At 31.4% G+C, this 27,581-nt stretch overlaps 1 protein-coding gene and 1 long non-coding RNA gene across 7 annotated transcripts in view; one reads left to right on the plus strand and one right to left on the minus strand.

Moving 5' to 3' along the window:
• The window catches only part of LOC130900950 (uncharacterized), a 172,625-nt gene that overhangs the window by 41,245 nt on the left and 103,799 nt on the right, over positions 1–27,581 (plus strand). The gene's annotated exons all lie outside the window — the stretch shown is intronic.
• LOC130900939 (zinc finger protein rotund-like) overlaps positions 1–27,581 on the minus strand; it is a 167,220-nt gene that overhangs the window by 8,587 nt on the left and 131,052 nt on the right. The window contains exon 1 of one of the 6 annotated variants that reach the window (XM_057811953.1): positions 9,826–10,950. The exons of the other annotated variants lie outside the window; for them this stretch is intronic. Within the exon in view, the coding sequence (XP_057667936.1) occupies positions 9,826–10,533 (708 nt within the window). The 5' untranslated portion in view covers positions 10,534–10,950. Of the gene's footprint in view, positions 1–9,825; positions 10,951–27,581 lie in introns of those variants that run through there. 6 annotated transcript variants of the gene reach the window in all.

Raw genomic sequence — 27,581 nt, forward strand, 5'->3', positions numbered from 1 at the left:
AACAAACCTCCCGTGATTATATACGAAGGAAGTTTAAGTTTTCCAATTAATTCTAAAAATACCTTTTCGTTTGTCACCTCTCAAACAATCATAATATTTACGTAACTTTTCATCGTTTTTCTTTTAAATTGTTTAATGTTTAATCGACAATCGAAATTCTTTCTCCTACACAACGTATTTCTACTGAGTGTTGTTAATTCGAATGCAATATATCGTGACGAAAAAATAAAATAACCTTGATAGTTTTTAGCCCCGCATGCTTCGTAGTTACGTGTGCATATAGTAGATTCTCACCCGATTAAAATATTTTACAAATATAGTAAGAGATAATTAACAATTTATCGGGATCGTCACGCAAACCTAAACCGTCTAGCGGTATAAATACGAACAAAAATCAACTTAGAACTTTCGTATACTATTATTTATAAAAATATTTGATGATAATCCTCTTTGCAGCGCCATGTGACATTTCTGTCACAAACCGATATACAGCACAAATAATATAGATGGTGTTAGTGTCGTGTGACAACATTTGTTTATTTATTTTCGTATAAAATCGGATCTGAAACTAGCTCAAAAAATGTAGTAACTATATACTTTAGAAACTTATTACTAATGGAATATTCGTCATAAAATGATATACTGAGTCTTTGTACAGGATTCGAGATGGTAAATTACCTACAGAAATTTACCAGTATGGTCCCAAAAATACCTGTCCTGACTTAGTTAATACAATCTTTGATTTGAAAGGCGTTAACTCAACCAATATAAAAGCTGAACTAGATTCTACTCTGAGTGAGACTGATCCTCCGTTATCAACAGTAAAATATCGAGCAGGACAGACTAAAAGCAATAAACATGTTTTTGAATTGGAAACATTTGAACAAACAACGACAACGTTGCAACTTTGTTCAAAAAGAAAGTTTTGTTTGCAAAGAATTCTAAAGAAACTGGTACATTATATCTTGAATTTTTGAAAAGTGTGTGGTTTTGATTTCAAATTGCTTCATCTCTTATCTATCGTACAAGTAATTTTTAATTTCGAAACACATTTATTCAGCAGATTAGGGCAACTTGACATGCTGTTGTCACTGACCTCACTTATCTTTAACATTCTTCAGGCGCTAATATTTGGAACAGCCGTTTTCAAAAGGGCGAATTAAAGAATGTCTTTAGAAGCTAGACCTGAGATAACCCTCATTGTGATGTCTTAAACATTCCTGGGTAAAAGTCCAAGGATTAGACAGATTGAGACCTTAGAATTAGCTGAAAGAAATGGAAAGCGCGTACAAAGGAAAACGTTGCCGAATTGCTTATACTTTTACAGCTTTATGAAAATTTGTACATGAGAAATCTGTGGACAAGATGGAACAAAAACAGCGCCGTGTAGATGTTTCATAACAGATCAGTCTAATATCCAGTGTAATATTTGAACAACCCTCGTAAATTCAAGTCGTACATCGTCAAACGAAATCTTGAATCAATTATTTCTATTTGATTGATGCCCTGATATGATTAATTAAAAATATAGTATAATGTCGGACGAACGAAATATGACTTTATATTAAGTTGAAAAAATTGTTTATTCATATTCAAATAAACGTATTTATAGCCGAATTGAAGATTTATATCTGTAGCAATTAAATCTGTTACATCCTATCTATTTTTGGCGCAGGTCAGTTAGTCTCTAATGTTACAAAAGTAATAAAAAGTTGTTTGAATTATCGCGTCAAATATCAATTTAGAAAAAAAAAAAAATAACACGGCATTAATCTGCCGTTCACTACATCAATGTCGACATCGAAATTTACGACGTGCAGCCGAAAATTTCATTAATTCGACGACAAAGATGAGCAATATCAGTAAATAGTTACCTATTTATGTATATATTATAACTGTCTAATTGATAGTCGCTTTTAAACTGTTTTTGTTATGCTAGGTTCACACCTAAAGGTCTTTACCGAAATGTATAATCTCTGCTTTTGTATTTTTTACACGATTGATTAAGTTTACACCGAAATGCATAATATATATTAGTGATTTAATTTTACGCAATTTAAACTCAATTATCCATGGCTCATGAATTATTAATAAAAAAAAACGAATATATTTATAAATTACATATATAGGGTTTAAGTTTGGACCAGTAGTTAGGTTAGGAATGTAAAAATGTTTAACTACAATTATAGATAGTTTAAAATCGTTTTTTGTTACATTAGTCTGAAGATAATGATTGAAATATCTTATTCGATGTTAATTTGATCTTTGATTTTGTTGCTACCAAAAAATACGTGAACTCCTACCGTAACTTTAACTTAGGTTTGCTATTTTGTTGTTTTCAGATGGTACGATCCATTTTCCACGGTAATAACCCCCAATACTTCCTTCATTTTTTTGTTATGCCGCTTTGTTAGTATCAGTAACTCAAAAATAACTTAAATAAAAATATTTATCAAATTAACGTAAGTCAAAATGACAGCACAAAATGACACAAGCAGGACCGCCAACCACTCAAAACGAAAACCCCAGTTTCCGCAGACAGCCGTAATTCTTCAAAAAGTTATATAAAAATCGATCTATGGTCTATGGAAGACTTTTTACAAATAGAATGTAGATTTACAAGTGGAACCATAACCTTAAAAAAACGAATAACTATTCTCGTAAACATTTCTCGATATATCAATACTTTTTTCATTAATTTTCTTATCACACCTCGTATATTTTGTTATACACGTGTGCGTATAGAATTTATCCAAATTTTGACATGAGTACAAGAAATTGTAGGAGTATATTCAATGCAAAATCGAACTATTTTGATTACGGATACGGTACCAAATCTAATTTTCAATTACCCACAATAAACTTTTGTCTTCTAAGTAGGTGTAGTAAATAAGAAATGAAGGTAGACATTGAACATGACCCTGCGCTATTGAAATTTTCGAAGGTCACTGTCGGATGTGACGTAGTTTCTAACTCTTTGTTTGAATTTAGCTACTGGTTGAATGCATTGCCGTCGATGATAGTTAGAGGTTGACGTTGGGTGCTAGCTATAGTTACTTTGGAACAGTGGCTCACTCTATTTTAAATTAAAAGGAATCACTTTATATTCAACGAGATAGAATAGACGAAAGAAAGTTTATTCTCATAAATTAGTTAAAAAATATCGAAAGGAAACTTTTAAATAAGGTATATATACACTGCAACAACCATCAAAAGTTTTTTTATATTGTATGCCTCCTATTCCCATCTTTTTATATTAACTTATAGCTTATTTCCCTACTATTACCTTATATTTCATTTCTGTTCATTTATATGCAGTCCTTATTTTTTATTTTTATTTCTAACCTAACTAGTCGGTTTTGTATTTATTTTTTCAATCTAATACTATTTATATCGTTTATCATAAGCACTACTTTGGTTTTTATGCTTATTAATATTACGAAAGTTTACAATTTATTAACATAGAATTGAATTGGAAAAAGAAATTATTATGTCTCACTCTCTAAAAATGTAATTGTGACGGTTAAATTAGGTATTCTGATACTGTAAATTGAAGTTTTACATCATATTTCAAAAGTCAACTGTCAAATATAAATCAATACTACCAACCGAACACCTACCCTACGATGTAATTTTAATAATGTATATTTTTAACCATTTTTCTATGAATAAATAATGTAAATACAAACCGAAATAAAGAAAATACTCATGGTGGAATGAATAACCTTCTGTGACTTTAGTTTTAGAATAAATGAAGGTCAGTTTAAGTGAAAAAAGTGAATCAATCGTAGAGCTCCTTTATTAATTTCTTGTGGATAGTTCAGCTACTCGCTTACAGATGACGCGACTGATATTTAACATTAAATATATGACAGAATTTTTGCTATTGCCTAATTTACACCTTGAATTACTATTTAAATTAATAACTCATGGAAGAAAAATTAAATTAATAACTCTTGGAATAAAAATAAGCGATAATTTTTAAAAAAATTAATTGTCTTCAAGAAAATTTATTTGAGGTTAATTGTTTATAATGGCTATAAAATAAAAAAAATCTGATTTATTATTATGCAATCGAGCCCAAAAATTGTAAGATTATAAAAATTGAGTGGAGAAAATTATATAAAAAAACCGTATTGGTGTGATTACATTGGAAGATGAATTCATGTCATAAAAAAACTCGTAACGTGGGATTTGGGACTCACAAAGTAATTTAATGATTATAAAAATAATGAAAAATGGATTTAAAACACTAAAACAATCAAAATTTTTGCCTAAACTTATATTATTAACGATAATATCGAGAGAAAAGTACATTGGGAATCTGCTATTAAGATTAAGACCTGATTTATCATCAACTGGAAGTGAAAAAAAAAATAAGAAAAACGTTTTGGTTGTACCTTAATTTACAATAAAATGTTTCCGCGTGCTGTAAACAATTTTCGCTCAAAAAAATGCGATGTTGTACGACGGAAAAGTTTAAAAATAAAGATTGTTCAATTCTGATGAATGTTTTAATATTTTTTCACGTAATCTTTCGACATTATACCGAATCTTTTTCAACTTACTGTTACGTAAACGATGGATTCTTTCACCTTTTATACATTGCGATACATTTTACATACCAGCCTTCAACCCCTATAATTATAATAAAGACCGGACTGTATACAAAGAGGGGGATTAAAAAAGTAGTCAAAAACTAATTTAATCTGCAGTGCCCTATAGGGACAAAAATAATAGCAAGAGATGATGAAAACAAAAGAAAACGTTAGAAAAAAAAATTGTAACACAAATGATTTTTTTTTCGCTTTCTCCTCTCTTTAAAATATTGTCAGCAGTTATAAATTGAGTGTTGGGAAACCAGAGGCGTACGCGGTGGTTTGATTTATCATTTTATTTGATGTATTAATCAAAAAATGTGAATAATTTGTATGTATTATTGAAGTAATCTTGTATCATGTTAAATTAAGCCTTTTTGACATCTGAAGGAACAGCAGGACTTGTCTTAATCGTATTCGATAAACTATTCTGCAATTCTAGTTGAAAAATTTCTATAAACAACTATAATCCTGGGTTTTCTCGCCTATTTATGAATTTTCAAAATGTAACTATGAGGAATTTTGTTAGTTTCTAATAAAAAATTGCGTTAGAATAATACGAATGAAGAAAAAAATAAAATCATTTTGTATTTTATTAAATGAACGTTTAATTTTGTAACACCCTGTAGACGAGTGGTACTTACAGACATTATAATTAGTCGGTAAGGTCACTAATACATTTACCAACTGATATATTGGCGTTACCACTGTTTTAATAATTATAAAGTAATGGTTGATCTTTATTCAAGGTCGCCCTCTAAGAAATAATCATTATGTAAATCCTCTTCCTCGTCCACAAACAAAAATATGATTAATAATGTTTTCGTTTGTTGTAACACTTTTGGTACTCGTTTTGTGGTCTGTTGATGATGGTAATGATCACACGGCTTGATGACTATGTATTATTTTTAAAATATTAGCAGCACATTTGACGTAGCATCACTTTGATGGTTCGTTAAGTAATTATTAAATTTTTTTAAACGCGTATATTTTGGTGAATATGTTGATAATTTGATTGGTTTTTAATTTGTTTTCGACGTAATTATTAATAACATAACGTTTTTTTTTCTCTTTTGAATCATAATCTAAATCGCCGTATCAAATTTTAATCGATTCGGATGAAATTACTTTTCTCGGGCTATATACCTCGACGGACATTGAAAATATGCCTCGTTTACTGTCGGGAAAGATACAAAATACGATTACTCTCTTGAAAGCTACTGTTTAAATATGAATTATGAAGTGTATGTATGAAATAAGTAAGTATGAATCTCTTGTTGATGATTCTACTTAAATCATGAAAAAAAAAATGATTTATTATTGCTGTCTTGAATGAAAAACTTAAATGAAGCATTCGTAGAGAAAATACAGTGTACAACACGTGATGAAATGCTTTATTTTACCTTTGTAGTACAATATACAATGGTATTCAGAAAAATGTTTCCAAAAAGTAGAAGAAGCTTGTAGAATAAAAGACAACGGAGATTTTCCACATGAAAATAGCTGCACTGGATGTTAGTTTGGTGTGTTGGAGAACAGCTGGGACCGCGTAAACTCGCTTTTTGGTACACTAATAACCATGAACGATAAGGATATACCAATGCGGGTTTCGATAATCAACATTATTCGTTTTTTGGACAAAAGTGATGTAAAATTCGAGGAAATTCATTGAGAAATTTGAAGATGATAGTTTCTCCAAGACTCCGAAAATAACCAGAAGTGGACTTGCCATTTAAGAACGTCAGAATTGTAGAAAAACTCATTTTGGAAGACCGACGCACAACTGTACGCGATATGGCTGAAGAATTGGGCATCGTCTTGTAGATTATTCAGCAAATAATTCATGAAAGGCGTTGGTTACTGCAGCGGTATAAAGAAGAAGGTGAAAAACAGTTTTTTTTTCGATGAAACCCGTCTACACATCTTGAATTTCAGCCTTCGTAATCAACGATGTGTACAAAAATGCATTTTCCTTATGGAAAAGTACTTTTTTCCCCTAAAATCCACTTTCATGACTGTCTTTTCATTTCAGGTTATAAATCGACGCAAAATTCTGTCAATAAGGTCTGGAAAATGTTTGTTTCGATGTATTTTAGGTTTAATTTGAACGGAAACCTGAATCGTACCATTAAATGACGTTTTTCTATAATTTCGTTGGTTGTTTGGAACGCTCGTCGTTAGTCAACTTGATACGGTCATTTTTTATTTCAGTTTTTTAATATTTTACGATCGTACGACTTTCGAAATAGAAAATGGGTTAAATTTGAGGTAGAACTTTTAAGACAAGCGTGGTATAATACAAAGTCTTTTTTTCAACTCCTCTGCAGTCCAATAATCTCAGTCAAGCTGCTAATCATTGATCAAATATATAAAATATGCAAATTCCGACGAAACATTAGTTACATTCGAACAGCCTCGTTCACAGAAACTTTGATAGACAGCTAAATTTTTTTTTAAATATAGCCGCAGGTCCACCGGCCGACCCACGGTTAAATACCTATGAGGTTCCTAAATTACCAGGCAATTTTTAAGCGATCAGACAAGTCATGTATTAATTAAAAACGAAAGATTTCAAGATTAGATTGTTTTAGAGTTAGAAGACCTTGAAATGTATCGAGAAATGAGATAATTATTCTTTCTGGTTTGTAAATGTTATTAAAATGATATAGTAGTCGGTATTTTTTACAAAAAAAAATATGTCGATCTGGTTTAGACGTGTTTTTATATCACCTTAACCTTAACATACAGAAATTCTTTAATAGACTGAGTTTAATAAATAAAAACATATGATATACGGGGTGGGTAATCTCAAATTTAGTTGGTAATGTGACATTTTTCAAAATTTGAAACATGGTGAAAGATATGACTACTTATTAGATCATTCTTGTGAAAAATGGTGGATAACAGACATAATTTTGCACCAAGACGACCAGTTTCGGCGTGATATCCACAATATTTTGATTTATATGAATCTTTGTAAGACGCTATCGTACTATACCGAGTTCCGCTTTCTACGAGGGTTCTAAGCGATTAGTAGAGATCCTCCGTATGAAATTATTTTCATTTCGAAAATTTTAGATGAATGGTTGATCATCTCAAAAGGTTAATCTGCTAAACTTAACAGAAACGATCTCTACTCATCGTTTAGAACCAGAACTTGTCTTCAGAGACTGAAGATAACTTGGTATCGAAACGTGTTCAGTATTTAAGTGTTGAAACACCGATTTGTACGAGTTTAAACGGCCGTACAATCTTATTTCCTGTGAAATTAGTTGGGAAGAGTTTGTTGGAATTAAAATTTAACGAAACATTGAACCTTTGTTGGTAAATAAGAATTTATTGAAAAGAAATTTATGGTACACGTAATACATTGTACTTAAGGCGTGTCCAAACATTTTTTTATTGTTCTGTAGATCGATAGATTAAAAAATTTTATAAGCTTATAGACAATCACAAAAATTTTTTATTTTTTTCCATAAATTTTAGATATATATTGATAATTCATTTAAAATATGGTAGTAATTCAAAAAAAAAATGTATAAAGGCAATAAAATATGAAATAATTAATTTCATAAAAAAATACGTTTTTTAATAATTGAAAAAGTTTCTTTATTATTCAGATTAACCTTCTAAAACTAATATTATTTAATTACTTAACAAATATTGTCCGATTACCTTCATTTCATAATAATAACATTTATTTATATTTATATTATTGATAGTTTCGTAATTTTGTTTATTTTCGTATATCCCTTGTATATTTCTTAATCATATCTACATACCAGATTTATAGGGTTTATTTTGAACCCTTTTACTATCTTTTTATCAACTATTTGGTATCTAATGCATTTTCTAATTTTTTTTTATAAATCGATTGGGTTTTTAAAAATATTTGGTTATATGAAAACCATTCTATGTGTCAAAAAGAGAAAAAATATGAATTTTTGGTTTTTATAACGAAAATTATAAAGCACGAATCAAAACTCGCTTTTTATATTATTTAATAAACATTTTTTTTTACGTATAAATATCAAATTATTCAATTTCACAAATATACTGTATTTATAAATATTACGAAAAAAAATTAGATTTCTAAATGGTTTAAACCGTAAAAAGCAGTTATATTTTACGAAAATTTTTCAGTTATATACGAGAGATTCCAAAAAAATAAATATAAAGTTGTAATCAATTAAATTTTAATAAAAATCGTGAAATTCAATAGACTTCAAGTCACTTAATTTGTGTACTACCAAATTAGTTTAATTTACAAAAAAATAGTACACAATAGCTTTTTACTAATACCCCAATTTTTTTCAAAATAAATCTTTTAGTTGTATTTTGAATAATTTCCAAATTATTGACGTTTGTAAACGACGTTAATTTTTTATGTATTTCAACAGTTCAATAACCTTAAAAAAATAATAGGGTTAAGCTACGAGAAGTTGATTTCCTTCCACAAGAACAACCTAACCTTAATTTCACTTTTAGGTTATAATTTTATAATTAACTTTAACCTAACTCACAATTTTGAGAGGTTTGAAAGGAGATAAAAAAGAAGAATTTAATTAATATAATTGTTTCGTATACTACGACATGTTGCTCGTATCATATTTTTTATTTAAATAGTTGTAGGTCATGAATAAACTCAAATAATTAAGTTTCAAGGTCAAAATTGTGGTTGTTACCAAAAAAATGTATTATTTTGTGTACATGAAAGTAATATATCCAAAAATTGTATGTTTTTAGGACTCGAAACTTTTTCGGCTGAATTAGAACTAATTATTAGCGAGTCCCCTTAAATTAATATTAAACACAAGTTTTCCAATACAATATTTTAATTTTCGACTGAGTTTTGAAGTTTAAATAAAATTCGGTTCAAATTTTCGATTTATTCTTCTCAAAAAATTGTATATTTTGCGATTAAATATTCAAAAATTTAAACCGATATAATTATTCGAGTCAAATATAATAATACGGCAATTAAAATATTCATAAATTCATTAATATACAAATATTTTATTGACACGACTCTGTATATTTTGGTATGATTTATAATTTTTTGTAATTTGGTAAAATTTGTAATATAGTTTTATTCGTAATATGTAACTTAATTGGACACATTATATATATATTTTTATTTCATAAAATATCTTGAACGAATTATTTTTATTATTAATAGTTTTTTTTTTGGATATAAAAATTTTACGGGCGAATAAAGAAGACTCACCTTTTCTTCTTGGAAGTTTTCGCCGACGGATATGGGGGTAGGAGGCGTGGAGGGCGTCGTCCCCCGATCCTCGTCGTTCCCTCTTTCCAACGACCTTGAACTTTCCGACCTTAAATTCTCCAAGTGTGTTTTATATTCCCTATATTTCAAATCGTTCACGTCCCTATTAAAATCTCTACTAATATCACTATGTCTCATATCACTGCCGTCAAGCCTCAGTCTATCGGTCAATCTATCATTAGTGTACCCCATTCTTTCATTGTTCAAATTTCTATCTAAAGAATTTAAATTTCTGTCCATCAAAGCGCGATCGTTCATCAAACTCGGTCTGTCGTTGTAATTTCTATCGGCGTTTTGAGAAATGTTGAGATTTCTATCTAAGCTCTGAGTTAAACTTCGCTCTAAATTTAAACGTTCTATACTAAGACTGTGGTCGAGGTTCATACGTTGTTCTTGCATGGTTCTTTCATTCAACAGGCGTTCGAGACTTCTCTCCTGTTGCATTCTCTCCTGTAACAGCCGGTCGGAATTTAAACTCAAGTTTAATTCTAAACCGTTCGTCATTTGTGACGATCTATCATAGTTGCGATCTTGATGAAGGTTGAGTCTAAGATCGACGTTTCTATCGCCCAAACGGTCCCCGAGGGATCGGAGAGTGTCGATAGAGCGTTGAAGGTGGCTGTAATTTGTGTTGTTTTCCAGGAGCATCGGGGGATTGTGGAAATCCAGTCCCCCTGTACGGTAATCTAACCTGGACTCCAGTTTGAGTATTTTTCTTTTTGTTCAAAATAAAAACTTAACGAAAGTACATAGAGAAACACTTATAAAATCACACTGTCGTTTCAAAAATAATAAAAAATTTATTTATATATGTTAATTGTATATAAATAAAAAAAAGCACTTTAAATATGTTTCGGCGGCGAGTTAAGTTAAGTTTGCTACCGTGTAGATCGCGACGGCAAAAAACGAAAACAAAAAGGTATGAAAAAAGCAGCGCTCTGATGGCTAGTAAAAAGTACACTAACAACATGGCATATAAAAACGTCGGCATCGTTCTCACAGGCAGCATCATCCACGGCGGCACAGCAGACGGACGGGCGGGTGGGGGTAATTTCCAAAAGAGGGGGTAACTATTACGTAATACAATATAACAAGTGAACGTCGTCGTCTGCCTATTCAACTTAGACGGGAGCGTGGTGGGGGGGCGAGAACCCAAAAGCGCGCTGGACTTGGGATCGTCCTCATCGAGTTAGAAACTCGGCTACGGTGAAGAGACCTTTTTTTTTTTTAATCCGCGTGAACTTGTTTTTTTTTTATTCTCTGTTTATCGGCACGCTTAGATAGCAAAAAATATTTTTTGTGGACTTCTGTATTTGGGTTTTGCACTTTTTTCTGCCGTTGGAGATAATAGGTCTCGATTAGTAAACACTTATCATTTTTTCAGTTTCTTTTTTTACTGCTACTGAATTTCAAATTGGTCGTTAACGTGTTTTACTTTTTTTTCCCCAACTTTCTCAATAAAAAATGATGTTTAATTTATTGATTCGTTTTTTTCTTTTTTCATTTTCAACATTTAAAAAGTTGAATAATATACCACCGGCATTGATGAACCCAATTTTTTTCTATTGAACAAAATTTATTGTTAATAAACTCAACATCAAAAAAAAACCAGGAACTTAAATTTGGTCTTACAATTTTAATCTAATAATTGGTTAATTTATAAGTTATTTTTATTGATTATTTACCAGAAAAACAATTTATGTAATTTATGTAATTCTAATAGCGGGTATTACTCCCTCTGCTACGTAGAAGGTCTCTTACCCTATCAGGTATCGAAGAAATTAAATTCTGAACGTACTCCCCCTGCATAACATTCCATTCTTCTCGAAGAGCAATTTGGAGCTGATTTAAGACACTAGGAGGAGGATGACGCTTTATGGGATTGATATCCCAGTCCAGAACTGTGCGGACGAGCATTATCCTGGATTAAAATGCTCACCAGAAAATAGAGCAAATGGGATGACAACCTCAAGGATGACCTCCGAGCAGTCAGAGCCCCATCATGAAAATCAGTTCAGTCCGGGCGTAGAAATTAATTCCACCCCAAACCACAACTGATCTCCTTTCAAAAGAACGTGATTCACGAATGGTACATTGAGCAAATCGATCCCGTGGTCGTCTCCAAACTTTGGTATAGACCAAATCTTGATTAAACCGTGAATAAAACAGTTTCTCATTGCTCTAGAGTTCAATGAGGTTACTGATAGGCAAATAATCGCATTTTTCTTCGATACCTTTCAAGGAGTTGGGGTCCTATCTGTCGATATTTGAAAGAACCGTTTTTCTGGACCAAAAACATGTCTAATAACCATTGAAAAGGGTGTTTTAATATGCGAAAAGCACAGCAGAATAGATCCAACAGGTGAATCAATTTTCAGACTATTTATCTTCTTGTTTACTATTCCTGAAGGAATTAGTTCAATGGATCCTTTGTAATAACTAGAATACCCAAAAAAATCAAGCACATTGGTGAAAATTAGCTTTTAATAAGAAAAATATGAAGTGTCTAGTTTTTTTTTGCTGTTGAGTGTATAAGTATATACTGGTCGACAAAGAAAAACTTTCATTAATTCAAATTTAATAATTTTCATTAGATTTACCAGTAGGCTGTAACTACCCCATGGCGATAGATTTCAAGGGGCGACAAATTTTGTTTATAAATTTTATATTCAAAATGACACGATTAAAAATAGAATTCGATAACAAAGCGTGTGTTTGAATACCTTTAACAGTAGGTAGTTAAAAAAAAAAGATTTTTAACACTAGCGTTAAAAGTTATAACTTGGGCTGGAATTTCGGAAAGTGTAATCCACCGATCGGCTTCAAATTTTTGCCACACACTAGATGATTGTACCTAAAAGGATTTCTGAAGGACAGAGAATGTAAAAAAAAATTCATAACTTAACCTAATCACGTATTTTCGGCTACTAATATTTTGTGATTGTACGCGGAGTTTTTTTGTATCATTAAAAATCTAAATCACGACACAAAATATCAGTAGCTGAAAATACGAGATTAGGTTAGGAAATTTTCATCCCTTTACTTGCGAGACGCTAAAAATGCTTTTTAGGTAAAATAATAATAAGAAAATTCTGCATATTTAACTTTTTTTCTTAAAGCACCTTGACAAACTTTGTTTGTCAGAAGTGTTCGTAAAAAATCAGGGAAACGAATCAGAAGAAAAATCATTTTCCACGCGTTCTAAGATATTAGTTCGAACCAAAACGTTTTTGAACAGTCAAAACAACGAATTGGTGAGTCATCTATCACACAACTCTTGTTTAACACCCCAAGGATTTTTTGATATATAATTTGGGAGGTATCTCAATCGAAATGTTAGGTAAGAAATAAGGTACACGACGTTTGAGCTTGGAAACGGGGAGCCCGCATTTCTGGTACTCCGTACAAGTCGGATATGAAAATGCCATGTCGGAAATGCCTCGCCAGGAGTGACCGAAAGTGCCGGAAAATTCATCCGAAAAACCTCACGTGGTACAAGCGTCAAACTTTTTTACTTGACTTTTGGGGTCTTAACTAAGAGTGGTGTAATAACGCCAGAAGTTTTACAGGTCGGAAAACCTTCGAAAAAATAAGGAAAATCGACGTACTTGTGAAAAGTACTTTTATGTAGCCAGCTCTGGGACTAGAGGTAAAATTATCGACAGTACAACTGTCATTTATAGTTTTGTAATCCTAAAATTTTCTCTTTGTATTCTATTTTACGTTATTTTGTCAATTGGTATATACGAGGGTTGTTCATGAGGTAAATTGAACATAGAACTAAATTGTGGGAGAAATTCTTCTTTTTTGACTAGCACTTCAAACTGATGTCTGTTCGAAGTATTAACCAAAATTGTTTTTTAACAAAACGCAGTTTGAAAATAGGTGAACCTAGACATTTTTTGTTATTACTAGATAATTCTATTTTTTTTTATTTTCGATTTTTATTGCAGTGAAAGGAAAATTTACATAATAATGGTTTAAAAAAAATCTTATATAGTCAAAATATGATAATGTTATTACTGGCCTCTATTCTAATTTAGTATTAATTATCTTAAACAATTGTATATTTTTCAAATAAAAATTGTTTTTTATTACAGTAACCAAAATATCTTTAAAATGGCGTGTATATTTTATTGTAGTGTCTACCATTTTCGGAATAACAATTAGTTCCGTTTCACTATAGATTCGTTAAGCATTGTAAACGTATTTATGCCTTTTTTGATGCAAAAAAAAAGATGGCTTTGGGTATTGTTATACATATTTCAAATTACTCGACAGCCATTACATTTATTGTCGTTCATTTTTTGCCGAATCCAACGTATTCGTTCAAGAATTGTGTGTAAACGATTTAAGAAATGAAAATATCGAGCATAAAATGATTTAATACTAAACTTGTAAGTCAAAATTTAGAAAATATAAAGTATTTAATCATATTTACGTTGAATAATCTAATTACTAGCGAATTTTGGTCCGAAAAAAAAATCCAAAGATTGTAATTTTAAGAATAACGAAAAAAACTATATTCGGTGTTAATTATTTTCGTGTGTACACAAAAGTTTTAGTTTTTACATTGAAATTAACGAATTTTCAACCTTAATCACCAGTATTATCATAATCGTCATCTATTTTATTAATTGTAATAGGATAATGTTGATTGCTAATGGCCAACGAAGTAGGATTCTGGTTTTGTTCAAGTCTTGATACTACATATTTGATATATCGACTAAATTTTGCGTTTTGCATCATCAGACCACCAGATTTTTCACGAGTCGCATCAGCTTACCTTCTTCATTACTTCATAATTTGCTTATTTCCGTATCAATTTTAACACCAAGATTGCATTTGAATATCCCAGAATGTCGAACTGCCCCCCTGTGGAGCGTGGGATCTAGCCCAAAAAAGATCCTCTTGCTTTTTGCAATCCACTTTCTTGACTGTTTTTTCATCTCAGGAGTCTAAAGATGGATCCAAGTTACATCTACATTTAAAAATCGAAGTAAAAAGTCTGGAAAATGTTCATTTGAATGCGCAATTCGTCCAAAATGTCCACTGCACAGCAAATGTGGAAATCGGAAGATCATTCATTATTATTTGGTGAATGAGATGCCTAGTTTCAGAAGTTTTGAACCGCCCCGAACGTTCTTCATCACTCAAACTGATACGGCTACGTTCAAATTCAATTATTCAATATTTTGAAGCCGTAAATGATGATTCAGTATCTAAGTAGAGGTTACAAAAGATGTTTAGCATTGTAGGTGAGTATCCAACGCATCATTATTGGTGACGAGACTAGGGTTTATAAATATAACTTCAGAAATGCGAGCTATTGAGCAATTGGCGTTGCAAAAATGAGCCGAAGCCGATAAAACCACGTGCGAAAATCAAGATGATGCTCATCGTGGTTTTCGACAATAAAAATCTGGTTAACTCGTCATATCAAGCCATGACTGGAGGTCATCCCAGACTAGGTTCATAAAAATCTATGTGGGATAAGTAATTTTGATCATTTTTGTAAATTAAACGAAAAGGTAAAGTCAATTTCAAGCTTGGAAAAATATTAGTAATATCTTTGGTAGTCTTATTTTGCTTATATGTATCAATTAAAAGCAAATTTTATTCAGAATTGTCTTTAAAATTGTTGTCGATTTTACTTTCGAATAAAAGCACCAACGACACCTCGAGAGAACGCTACACGTACCAAAGTATCAGTTTTTTTGCGAATGGAAAAGCTTAAAACAACTTTCCATCTTAACAAAACCTCTAATAAATCTTAAGAGCTGTTTCTATACTACCAGTAGTTTCTTATACAAAGTTTGATGATGTTCATTGAAGGTAAACTCGATTTATAACAGATCCCCAGTTGTAACCTGAAGTTAAAAATAAAAGGAATCGAATATGTTACTTTTTAAATGGTAGTGTCATTGGGAAAGGTATTTAACCAAAAAGTCCTTCCAGTTTTATATATATAATAAATCAACGAGCTTTGAAGAAGTCTAGGTTAGGAGTGAGATGAATTTAAAATGAAACTGGGGTAACAGAAAATAGATGGACCAAGAGAATACTAAAATGGTGTACCAGGGATGAAGCATACAGAACCAATAGACAATCACCGACACGATGGACGTAGGTCTAGGTCTAAGAGACGAAGCAGGCTGCCAAATAATAATGATATCTAAGATCTAATTGACTTAGATCGATCCGCTTGATGATTCAGTAACGAAAACCGTTCTATAAAGATACAGGTGATATTGTAGGAAGTATCTTCCATTTCCTATTTACTACATTCATTTGTAAAGTATAATTTTTTAAGAACCATTATGTCGAGTTGTGCGAATCTTGAAACCAATCAAGGTATTCATTGCAAAAGAGATCTTTGACTAAAAGAAAAGTTTATTACTTCAAAGCTCTTAATTAGTGTTTTTATGGCATTGCTGTTATCTTTAATTAGCTGTTATTAAAGTCGTTTCTGATGGTACGTAGGTAATGTTAATATATTTTTTGCTAATTTAGAAACCAATGAATAAATTACAACGACTCCACGACTGTCTTGTAAAAAAATAAATAGAATTTTTTATGATAATATTTAGAATTTTATCTATTGTATTGATACAAGGTGACAGATCCAAAAAGTGTTGTTTTGTTTGTAAGGCGCTCGTCCCGCTACAACAAAAAGGGGTGCACATTCGAACCCTGTGTACTTTATCGTAAATGTACAAATCTACGACCTAAAAATTTGAACGGCAGAAGATTAGTTGTTACACCAAACGTGTTGGATATCATACCATCAGCGCTGTCCCCAAACTTGTTGTAAGATACCTGAAACCGAAAAATCCCGAAGAATCTAACGGACATGGACTAAGGCGTTCTTCTGGAACCACGTTGGTGGGAAACAGCGCTGATTAGCTCACTCTGAACAGATTCCATTGCAGATTCAAGACATTCCGTCAGAAAAATCAAAAACCGCAGTACATTGGAAGCGTTCAAATTAGAAAGTCTGAGCTATTCGCGAGGAGTTTCAAATTCGGATGTCGGGAAGGGTGCTACGCTCGAAACGTCGGATGTTCGCGAGTATTAGATCGTTACCCATTTGCTTCGAATATTTCCAGATAACTTTGATCAATCACGTAACCATCAAAAGAGTACGGACCCACGAAATCTCCCGCATGGATATCTATCGATTTTTCGAGAGCGTTGCCACATTTCCAAGACGTTCGCAGCGAGCGTGTTGAACGTCTCCTGCATTCACATTAACGTCTGTTTTTTTTCATATAAATAATCAATTTTACTCATTAGGTTTTTAGTGTAGGGTAATAAAGTTGTGGGATAAGATAATTTCCTGGTAAATATATTTCCAAAACAGTTGAGGGTATAGGACATTGTACATGAATTATGTGGCTTTTCCGAGGCTTTCAAAAATTATATGCAGGGAATTGCATGTGAAATAAGTTGGTATTGGCATTAATAAACAAATTATCAACAAGGAAATGTGAAAATTTCAACTATATTCAAATATACGAGGGTAGAAACAAATCTTGGATGATTGAGGACAAGCGACAGATTGAACTGAGTATACAAATTTCATATTTGTGGCTTGAGCCAATTCTGTTGGTAATAAAATGAAAAAGGGTAAAGTTTCGACCATAATTATTTATTATTTTATAGTTTTATCGCAATATTTCTACCTACCGTCGGTTATATAAACAACAAAAGATCTCGAATTTCCGGACGAAAATATTTTCTTAAAATATCTGTAGTTTTAGTTTTTATTCCAAATTTCGATACTTGTACATTTATTTCTATAAAATTTATGATGCAATTTGGAAGTCGACCAATAAATAACTATTAGGTAACTTAACAATGATCAGAATCGGCATTAGAACTTTCAATGACGTCTTTAATCAATTCTTCAATAATTTAACACGAATTAGTAATAAATATAAAGTATCTCCTATCCCAATCCGTCAATTTTTTTTCTAGGATTGTTGCAGCTCTTTCAACTATCCCGATTATATCCTGAACTTAACATAAGATAAGCAATCAAAAAACCGGTCCTGTATGATCTCGATTAACTTTGAAATCTTCAGAAAAATCCACGCTCTGCTAATATTTTCAATATCTCGATTGTCTGCTTAAATTTTTGCTCTTAGCATGTCGTTTTTTAATGTTTTGATCTTTCTGATCTATCAGAGTAAACAAATTTACTGATCCGAACTTGGAACCTTGGCAATACGCACAAGCAAAAACTAATTAATGGTTATCTTAATATAGAATAAAAAAAAACAACAATAACGGTTTAAATAGGTAGAAAACGTCAAGATTTTCCGAAATCTTCCACAGTGGAAGGTGGAACGGAACGGTGGAAAAAGATACAAAAAGATTTGTAGATGTGAAAACAATGAAGATAAACAATATTCTTGTTATTTTTTATCCAAATATCCAAAATATTTCGTTGTTGCTGTATCAATCCTGTTATTCCAACTTTAACAAGAGGAGTACGAAGAAAAAAATGATTGGAGAAGGTTAGAATAGATTTGAGGACAGTGGAACTGGCAAAAAAACAAAAAAAAAATGGAAAGAAATGATAAAAGATCTGATAATGGGCAGTCTGGCAACGCTGTCGAAAAGTATTAAAACGAAACATGTCCGTTCTTCAGACGGTTGTGTTTGAATGGATACCTGAAGACACTAGACTTAACAGATAATACAGCGTGGAGATTTTGTTACACGGAGGACAAAACCTCCAAAAGTGTGAAGCGCTGCAGAAGTCCTGAAAAGATCCTTTGAATCGTATGATACCTCAATATCTATATACATACATACATGAATGATATTATTAATAAAACAGTTAGTTAAAGAATTGAACACGATTTTCACATTAGCATTAGACAATGTCACATAATTACTTCTAATCAATAAGTGCTAATTAGCAAATGCAAATAATATTAATTAAATAGTTAATTAAACGATTATTGGGATGAAAAAGTGTTGACGTTAAGTTTATTAAATAAAATTATTCGATTTTTTTATTTGCTAATTCGTTTTTTTTTCAATTATGTCGTTTTAGCTAATTACAAGTTATAGACTTTATAATTTTGCCTAAATCCTGTCCTGTTCGCACTATTTTCCTTGCGTCGAAAATTTACAAATATTGCCCAAATATTTACAAAAGATTTCATTTAAACACGTATTTTTTCTTATATATTTTCGAAAAAGGGTATAAACAGCTTCTGAAATTCCATGACAACTGTATTTTCTAAAAGACGGCAATAAAAACTTTTGTCGGCGGAATTTACAAAGTAAACCCTTTTTTTTTTGTTGTACTTATATAGATATGTGTGTATATTAAGATTACGGTTCATTTTATTTAGGTTAGAAATTGCACAAAAAATTTGGGTGGACAATAAAAAGAATACGACGATTGCTGTTTAACAAACGATCTATTTGACCTTGAAAAATGGTACAAGGATCAGAGGCGCCCTTAATATTGAATTTTCACAATTTTGAAATTGACAATAATGCATTCGGAAATATTTTCTAGTAAATTGGCACAAAAAACTCCATACAATGATACCAGCGCGTGTGGTGGCTTCATTTTTATTCGCAAAACAAGAAATACAGTCAAAGTGAAATATAACAAAGGTTTCTGCCGTCTTCATTGACGTTCCATGTCATCGTGGTAATCAACATACAATCAGGGATGTTTTTAGCAGATAAAAGTAATGCATTTGGTACTAAAAGTTCTCTGAAACAAGCAGCGTTTGAACTGAGAAAAACTAAACTCAAATTTCTAAAATCTTAAAATTTTATAAAATATTGTTGTTTCTTCTGGTAGAGATAGAAAAGAACGAATGTAGAGAAGACCCCGGAGAAAGATTCCAGCAGTGTTGCCGAAAAAAAAACTTGGTTTTTGAAGGACATTCCTGGATGGTTTGGAGAAGCAAAAACCGAGTTGGTTTTTATTAAAACTGACGGCAGAACAGGGGGGATGAACGACGAACTGATCAATTTTAGAGGATCACTTCGTTCATTACACTAGTTTCATCCTAATGCAGGGTAATCCCCCTTCGCAAATTCCGTACGGTCCTAATTGCTGCTATGAATTGGCGGAACTAAAAATCTTACACCAGCTAGGAAATCAGACGTACCACAGTCAACCTGACCTGGTCTTACTAATTTTCGTATCTACAGGCTAAGGTTAGGTTATAAGATTTCATCAATTACTTCAAATTCAACCTCATCCATGGTAGTTAGCCCAAGAAATGGTTAACCAGAATTCGATATTTAAATATCGATAATCCTGGGAAGTATAATTAGCTCTTAGTACCACAGTTTTCGAAAGGACGCAATTCATTTACGACCCTTACTGGGTCCCGGTGACCGCGGGACGCAAATCGTATCAAATCGGATCAAATAAAGAAATGTATTGATTGCAAGTGATCGAAAGCTGTTATTAGGACCAGGGAAGGGAATACTTGAAGTTAATATGTTAATTTAATAATAAAAAAAATTGCAGTAACAAAGAGAAATGTCTTGACGTCTAGAATGCTAGGTTAGGTTGACTGTTACTGTTGCTGAACGCATATGATAATATCGATGGTTAAAAAAATCGATACTACATTCGATAGTTTCGTAGTAGGCGTCATTGGATGAAGTTGATTTCAATTAGGATCAGAATTTGTCTAATTTAGTACCTCTTGATTATTATTTGGTAGTTTATATCATTTTTAAATGTGAATCCCTCGAATTGAACGTTCTTTTTAATTTGTTTTGTAAATTTTTTCACATATAATAGTGAAATAACACTTTGACGTCAATACCTTGAAATATTTTTATGACCACCATTTTGTCTATAAATTTTCATAATGTATTCCATAACTCTACCATTTTAACGGTGATTATGTATCTGATTAAAAATGGAAGAACAAAAAAAATGTTTCAACCGTTAGAGAAAGGTGATTTATTTAGATTTATTAGCAAAAATTTGAAGTCTACGTTGATCAATCCGATAAATAAATAATCAAACAGCAATCAGCGATAGTTTGAATTAAAAAGAAAGACAGTAAAGATGACTTGGTTGAAAGGTTGATGACCGTAATAAAAATATTTCATTTTGCAAGCTATTAATCTTTGATCATTACAACTTTTATGTTTATTTTCAAAAGATTTTATAAAATACTAATAACAACTTACGAGAAGAGATAATATTGCACAATATTATATAATATCAATTTAGTTTTTTTCTCTTTATTATATAATTAAAAATACGAGCAACAAAAACAGCAATGAAGAATGAAACATTGTATGAAACTAACTCCTGGCGAAGCTATTACATCTTTAAGTATTTTAGTCGCAAAACAAACTCTGGAAACACTTGGTTTTGGCACACATACATAGACCTTCCTCCTATCTCAAAATCAAGTTAAATATCAACGAAATTTACCAATGACTTGTCATCTAAGAAGATGTAGACATCACTGATGCCATGTACGAGATTCAAACACATAAAGAAGCCTTCGATTAGCAACAAGAAGTGGAGGAGTCGAGCAGAAAGCTTATGCGCGCAAAAAATAATAAATAGGAGGTTGTGTTTTCGAAAATCTTCATCGCAACTCGATACAATTTTCTTGGCTTTGATTCACTTCATTCCGGAATCAAAACGATCATCATCTGAGTGGACTGCAGCCGGTGAACCACGTCCGGAGGTTTAACAGTCAGGTGGGAAGGTTAAGACTTCAGACTAGCTCCAAAAATACTACATAGAGTTGTTGGATCGATTGAATGTAAAAATCGGGGAAAAACGGTCTCGTATATCGAAGAAAAAACCACCGATTCATTAGTCTATGGTTAAATTGAACGAATTACACTTTGAATTGCTTCTTAATCCATTGTATAATCCAGATTTAGCCGCCAGTGACTACTGGCTATTCTCCGATCTCAAAAAAATGCTCTTTAGTAAGAAATTCAGCTCAAATGAAGGAGCAATCGCTGAAATTGAAACCTATTATGAGACAAAAGACAAATTTCTTCTACAAGTACGGTATCGAAAAGTTAGAGAAGCGTTGGAATGATTGTATTTCTCTTAAAGGAGATTACATTGATTAATAGAATCGACTTTTGGTAAAAAAATGTCTTTTTCTTAGTTATTTACACGATATATTGAAAAGTAGTGAAATTTTTTGTGGATATCTTACTTTGGGCCGCTTTGTATATACTTAATTCTGATTTGCGACTTTTTTATTTATTATTCAGCACCAACGGATGCGAGCTATTATAAATATTAAATATTAAAAATTGAGCGCTATATAAATTCATATAAAAGTTGGCTGCATATCGTTGTCTATAACCAAGGTCATGGTTTCAATTCACTTATTATTTTATACCATGAATATTCATAATATTATTTTTTTTTTAATGTTTTGGTAGCTAATTAGTCGACTTCTATTTATATTCGGATTTCAACAAGTGCAATTTTTTTATTAACTTTTGAATTATATAATGTTTTAAGGAAACATTAAAAACTGAAATTTTCAATGTCAATATTTATAATTACATACATAGATCATCTTAAGACCATCCAAAAGTGGGTACCATAAATTATTTTTTCATAAACAGTATTACCACATTTTTTTTGCAATCAACTCGTCTGTTCGTAAATTGTTATTAACGCCTACTCGTATATCAATTCTATCAGTTCTTTTGTTTGTATTTAACCTTGAAAATATGATGAATAGTAACTGGTTTTATCATGTCAGATACGTTATTTGAACGTCAAATCGAAATCAAATTTTATTCATTCCATTATTTACCCAATGAAGCACGATTTAAGATGTAAAAAACACGTTTTCTTACATCAAATCCTCATCAAGTCGAATTTTCTTTTATAACTAATCTCCAATACCTCGCAGTTAATTCGTGCACTGTATTAAAAAATAAAAGTTTTGGCTTCTTGTTGTGATCTCCCCAAAGAAAACTTTACTACCACATCTTTTTTCTCTCAAACTCCAAATCCATGAAGAAAATCGTTGATGTAGTGCGTGCAAATCAAGCAAAGAAAAGGCAGAGGATTCCAATCCAAAATAAACTTTTGCCAAGTTACTACCACTTCCCAATATAGTTTTCAAAATAAAGAATGTGCTATTGAAAAAACAGTTTTCGTGGTTTGTTTTTTATTCTATTTCACTAGATAATATAAATGAATCGATATTTTTACATCTGATGCAAATTGAGCCAGATCCTAACTGAAATTTGAATTTTTGTTTTTTTCCAGATTCTGTTAAAACATATCAACAACAATATTTTGAGTGTTCCATGTAGTGACAGTGACAGTGACAGTTCTGTACTACAAAACACTTTAGGAACGCTCTGGAGTGACTCTAGCCACTTCAATATTGACAGTTGACAGTTTCACTTCGATGATCTTGCATAACCTTAAATTTTTAATTTTCTGAAATTATTTGTTTTATCCGAAGTTTTGTCTAAATTAATGAATAACTATGAATGATGATGAAAAATAAAACATCAGCGATGAAGAGTTACTCGAATCCACGCCACCTGAGGTTTATAATTCTCTATTATTTATATTTCTTTCCTCAGTGTAATTGAAAAAGTTTTGGATTTTATGCGTCGTTTAAAAAATGTTGTGTACGCCGCGGCTGAAATAGTAAGTAGCACTTGCAGTCCTTGGTATACAAATAACTATTTACAACAGTCTATTCGTGATTTTAAAGTAGTAAAAAAAATGACAAGCTTCTATAAAAAATAACGTATTTCTGAAACCGCTCCAGATATCGATTTATTTTTGATATGAATCAAATGAGAAAAGGTGTGTCTAAGTAAAATTTCATATTCGACACCTTCAGTTCAATATTAGTGAGAAATATACGGGGGCTTAAATTAATTTGAAAAATAACCTATAAATTTATGGTACGGTATCTACAGTTGTTGTATGGCAACGTTGCAGTACAAAATAATTTAAATAAAATATAATAAGAATTAATGTTGAGGAAATTATGACGTCCGGATGTTAACAATTTTTGATGCAATTAACACTTTTTTCAATATTTCTCCGTTCGTTTATATTTAAATAAAAACATATTTCAATGATACGTATAACACACGTCAATCAAATACGATTTTTTCCTAAAGAGAGATTCCCAGTTAGAGTAAAGGCCAGGTGGATGTTCATAATCACCTCAAGGCAATAAAATGAGAGAGAGAATGAGAAAGAGAGAAAGAAAAAACTAAACAAAATTTAGTACAATAAAAATATATGCGTAATTTAAAAATATACAATAGTTCATAGTTCATGACCGTTGAAGTGGTTAATCACATGTGCCCCATTTGACGACGCCAAAGTCTGATGTCCTTTGAGAAGCCGATCAGGATATTTGGCTTGAATACTTTAATGTCGTTAGGCAGGTTGTGGGGTTTAAGCCGCGCTCGTGTTAGTGCAGGGCATTTACAGATAACGTAGTCTGCAGTTTAAGTCCTCCTCCAGGCACTCTGGATCATCCGTGATGCCCATGGTATGAAATCTTAGATGGCGGTGTCCGGTTAAAAGTCCGATCCCTAGTCTCATGCCAGGCGTCTCCAAAAATATATAATAAACATATTTTATTCAATACCATTGTCATATATCATTTACCAATTGAATTTTCTAAAATTTTTTTTGTTATTGTTTACATTTTATATTTGTAAACATCTTGCGAGATTATCAATAATAAATTATACGAAAATATTATACCGTGAATCATATTTCTTTATAAACGTTCATAAAATGTAATTACTCGGAAATTTTCTATTTGGAATCTAATCTTTTTTACTTTAAAAATAATATGATTGAGTAACTTTATGCTAAATCATTTGGAATTTGCACTATAACTTGTTTTGCGCGATACAGCTTCTTCATGAAAAAAAGCGACTGCGAGAATGTCCACTCGCCTTCATTCGCCTCGTCTCTCTATCATTCCGCTCTACAGATTGTGGATGGGTAAAACTTTCGAGAGCTTCTAGAAGGCGTTTCGCAAGAATATGAATCAAGAATTCGATTTAATATAAATGTGTCGCACTATAAACTTATTGGGCATATGTTTGGGGCATAAATGTATTTAGATTATTTGCTATATAGTGTCGCTTGACATTATGAAAGACTTTTGCCATTGCGTCATGGTTGCCACTAGTCAAAGTTCCATAAATAGAAGTAAATAATTTCCTAACCTCACATTCAACTTTTGTGTTAGCTCGTTTTTAAATGGACAGAAAAGAGCGTTGGGTTAGGTCTTGGCTAGAAAGAACAACAATTAGTTGAGAATGGATTAAGAAAAATTTCAGTAATTGAACTTCATCTGGACTGCTTTTGATCAAGATATATTGCGTCTTGAATTACATTACACGTCCAAAAAATATCCCTAGACTCTAGAGTTGAAAAGTTCCTAGACACTTGCATCCTAGATACTTTTCTAGGAATACTTTTTCTTTACATTTGATCGTACTTTCAAAAACCGCTTTCCAATTACATATTTTATTAACGTAATCAAAAATTCTAATTCTATCGTACTAAAGTATAAAGTATTATAGACTTTAATAAATCCGAGAGCTACTGAGGAAAAAAATTTTTTTTTTTCGATGAACTGGTTCATCATTATCATCTCGCATGTTCGACATTATCTTCGTGGTTTTGCTAGTAATTGTGAGGTTGTGAGGAGTATAAACTCCGAAAATGAGAGGCATACATGTTATTAAGCTCTTTTTCAGGCTGCTACTCGCATTTAAATTAAAAATTCAAATCACTAGAATTATCTCAGTCGTAGTAGTTTTTATTTCAATAAATCAAGAAAAATGGTACAGGGTCTTTTATATCATTTGTATTAACAAGTATTTGTCGTATGCCTTCTTTCGATCAACAAACACAATATATATATATATAAAAAAATTTTGTATAAATAAGTATTTGATGTTTTATGTTATACAATCATGTTCGATGACTTTTTAATCTATTTGCGGATTGTTGATACGTTTGTCCAATATACAATGAATAATAATATACTAAGAATTATTAATTAATTGTATTATATAAGCGAAATTTCTATACAGACGATTGAAAGACGGGAAAATCACAAAGACGCGAGAAAAAATTCAGAGGAATACCATCAACCACAAAGTATTGACTATATCTCAAAAAGCTGGCCAAAGCTGAAGAATTTAAGTCTGAAATCGGTCCCTAGGAAGTTTTTGGGGTCGCTGATTATAAATTCGATGTCAAATATATAAAAACTAACACCCTTATCCCGCTAACAACCACCTTTTTGCATGATATAACCTATATTTTGATAAGCAATGAAGTTACGTATTATCTCCAGAGTTTTCGTGGTCACTAATTACGAATTTGATGTCAAATTTGACCCCAATGGATAAGAAAAAATGTGGAAAAATAATCCTGAGACAGATCAATATAATTGAATGCCTTACAAGTTAAGAGTAGAGAAGCTTATGTAGATATATACATAGGACAAATATCTCAATATTTAGAAAATGGATCAAATTATCATTATCATAAAAAATCGTATTAAATATTAAAAAAAAACAATAAATATAATTAAATTATTCAAAAAAGCAAAAAATCTTTTTTTAACATTCAAATGATGTTCGACATCATTTAATTGGTTTTTTTTCTAAAGTAGGTTCAAATTAAATGTATATTTGTTTATCTCATTTATAAATTCCTTGAACCTGAATTTTTTTTTGCTTCAAAGGCGTAGGTCTTTTATAAAAACACACCTTGTCATGCATGTATTACAAGGTAACTTTTAACAAAAAAAAGGGATTTAATAATTTACATGTTGATGTAGGTTAAGTCCGACTTTTTTTTGGTTATTTTCATTAACAAAAAGTTTCGTTAATGTTTATCGATCGTTTACAAATCATATTGTTGAGTTTTTATGTTACCATAGAAACCTGTTTTACATATTTTTTTATATATCTATATATAAATATAAATGCAATTATGTATTACAAAATTTCGTCTGCATATGACAATATATTCGAATTAGTCAAACCTGTTTATTCTTAGATTTAATAAATTAATAAATTAATCGTAAAATATTTTTTGCATTCATAAAATTTGTCCTGGAAATTTATTGGAATTGGACGCCTCATAAAACGAAGTCTAATGAGGTCAAATCAAACGATCTGGACCGGATCTTTGGACTATTAACTGCCAGACCTCTTCATGAACAATCTTTGGCCACAGAACCATTTTTTAAAGCCAGAAAAGCAGCGTCAAGTAGAATATTATGAGCACTTTTTAAAGGGGGATGATTAAAAAAGTGTAATCGAATCAATTGTAATGAGTGTTGAAACTATTCTATGATCCAATATCCAAAAGAGATTCCATAAAGCGCGTGCCAAAAAAAGCAAAAATCACGAAAATCATGGAAAACTTCAAGAAATCAAATGCAACCATGGACGAGACATATTATTACTAAGGCAGCTGAAGTGCGGGGTTGATTCGCTTTCCAAGGTTTTGAATATCCTTTATATCGCCCTGATCTAGCCTCGTTATACTTTATACTTTATATTTAACAGCGTCGATGAAATTGAAAATTCAGACGTTTTGAAAAGTGCAACGAAATTCCGAGTTTATGAGTTTTCTTTTTATGTTTAGGTACGAAATCATGGACCGTACTAGTGTATGT

Source organism: Diorhabda carinulata, chromosome X (assembly GCF_026250575.1).
Source record: "Diorhabda carinulata isolate Delta chromosome X, icDioCari1.1, whole genome shotgun sequence".
In the NCBI taxonomy this organism is placed as follows: domain Eukaryota; kingdom Metazoa; phylum Arthropoda; class Insecta; order Coleoptera; family Chrysomelidae; genus Diorhabda; species Diorhabda carinulata.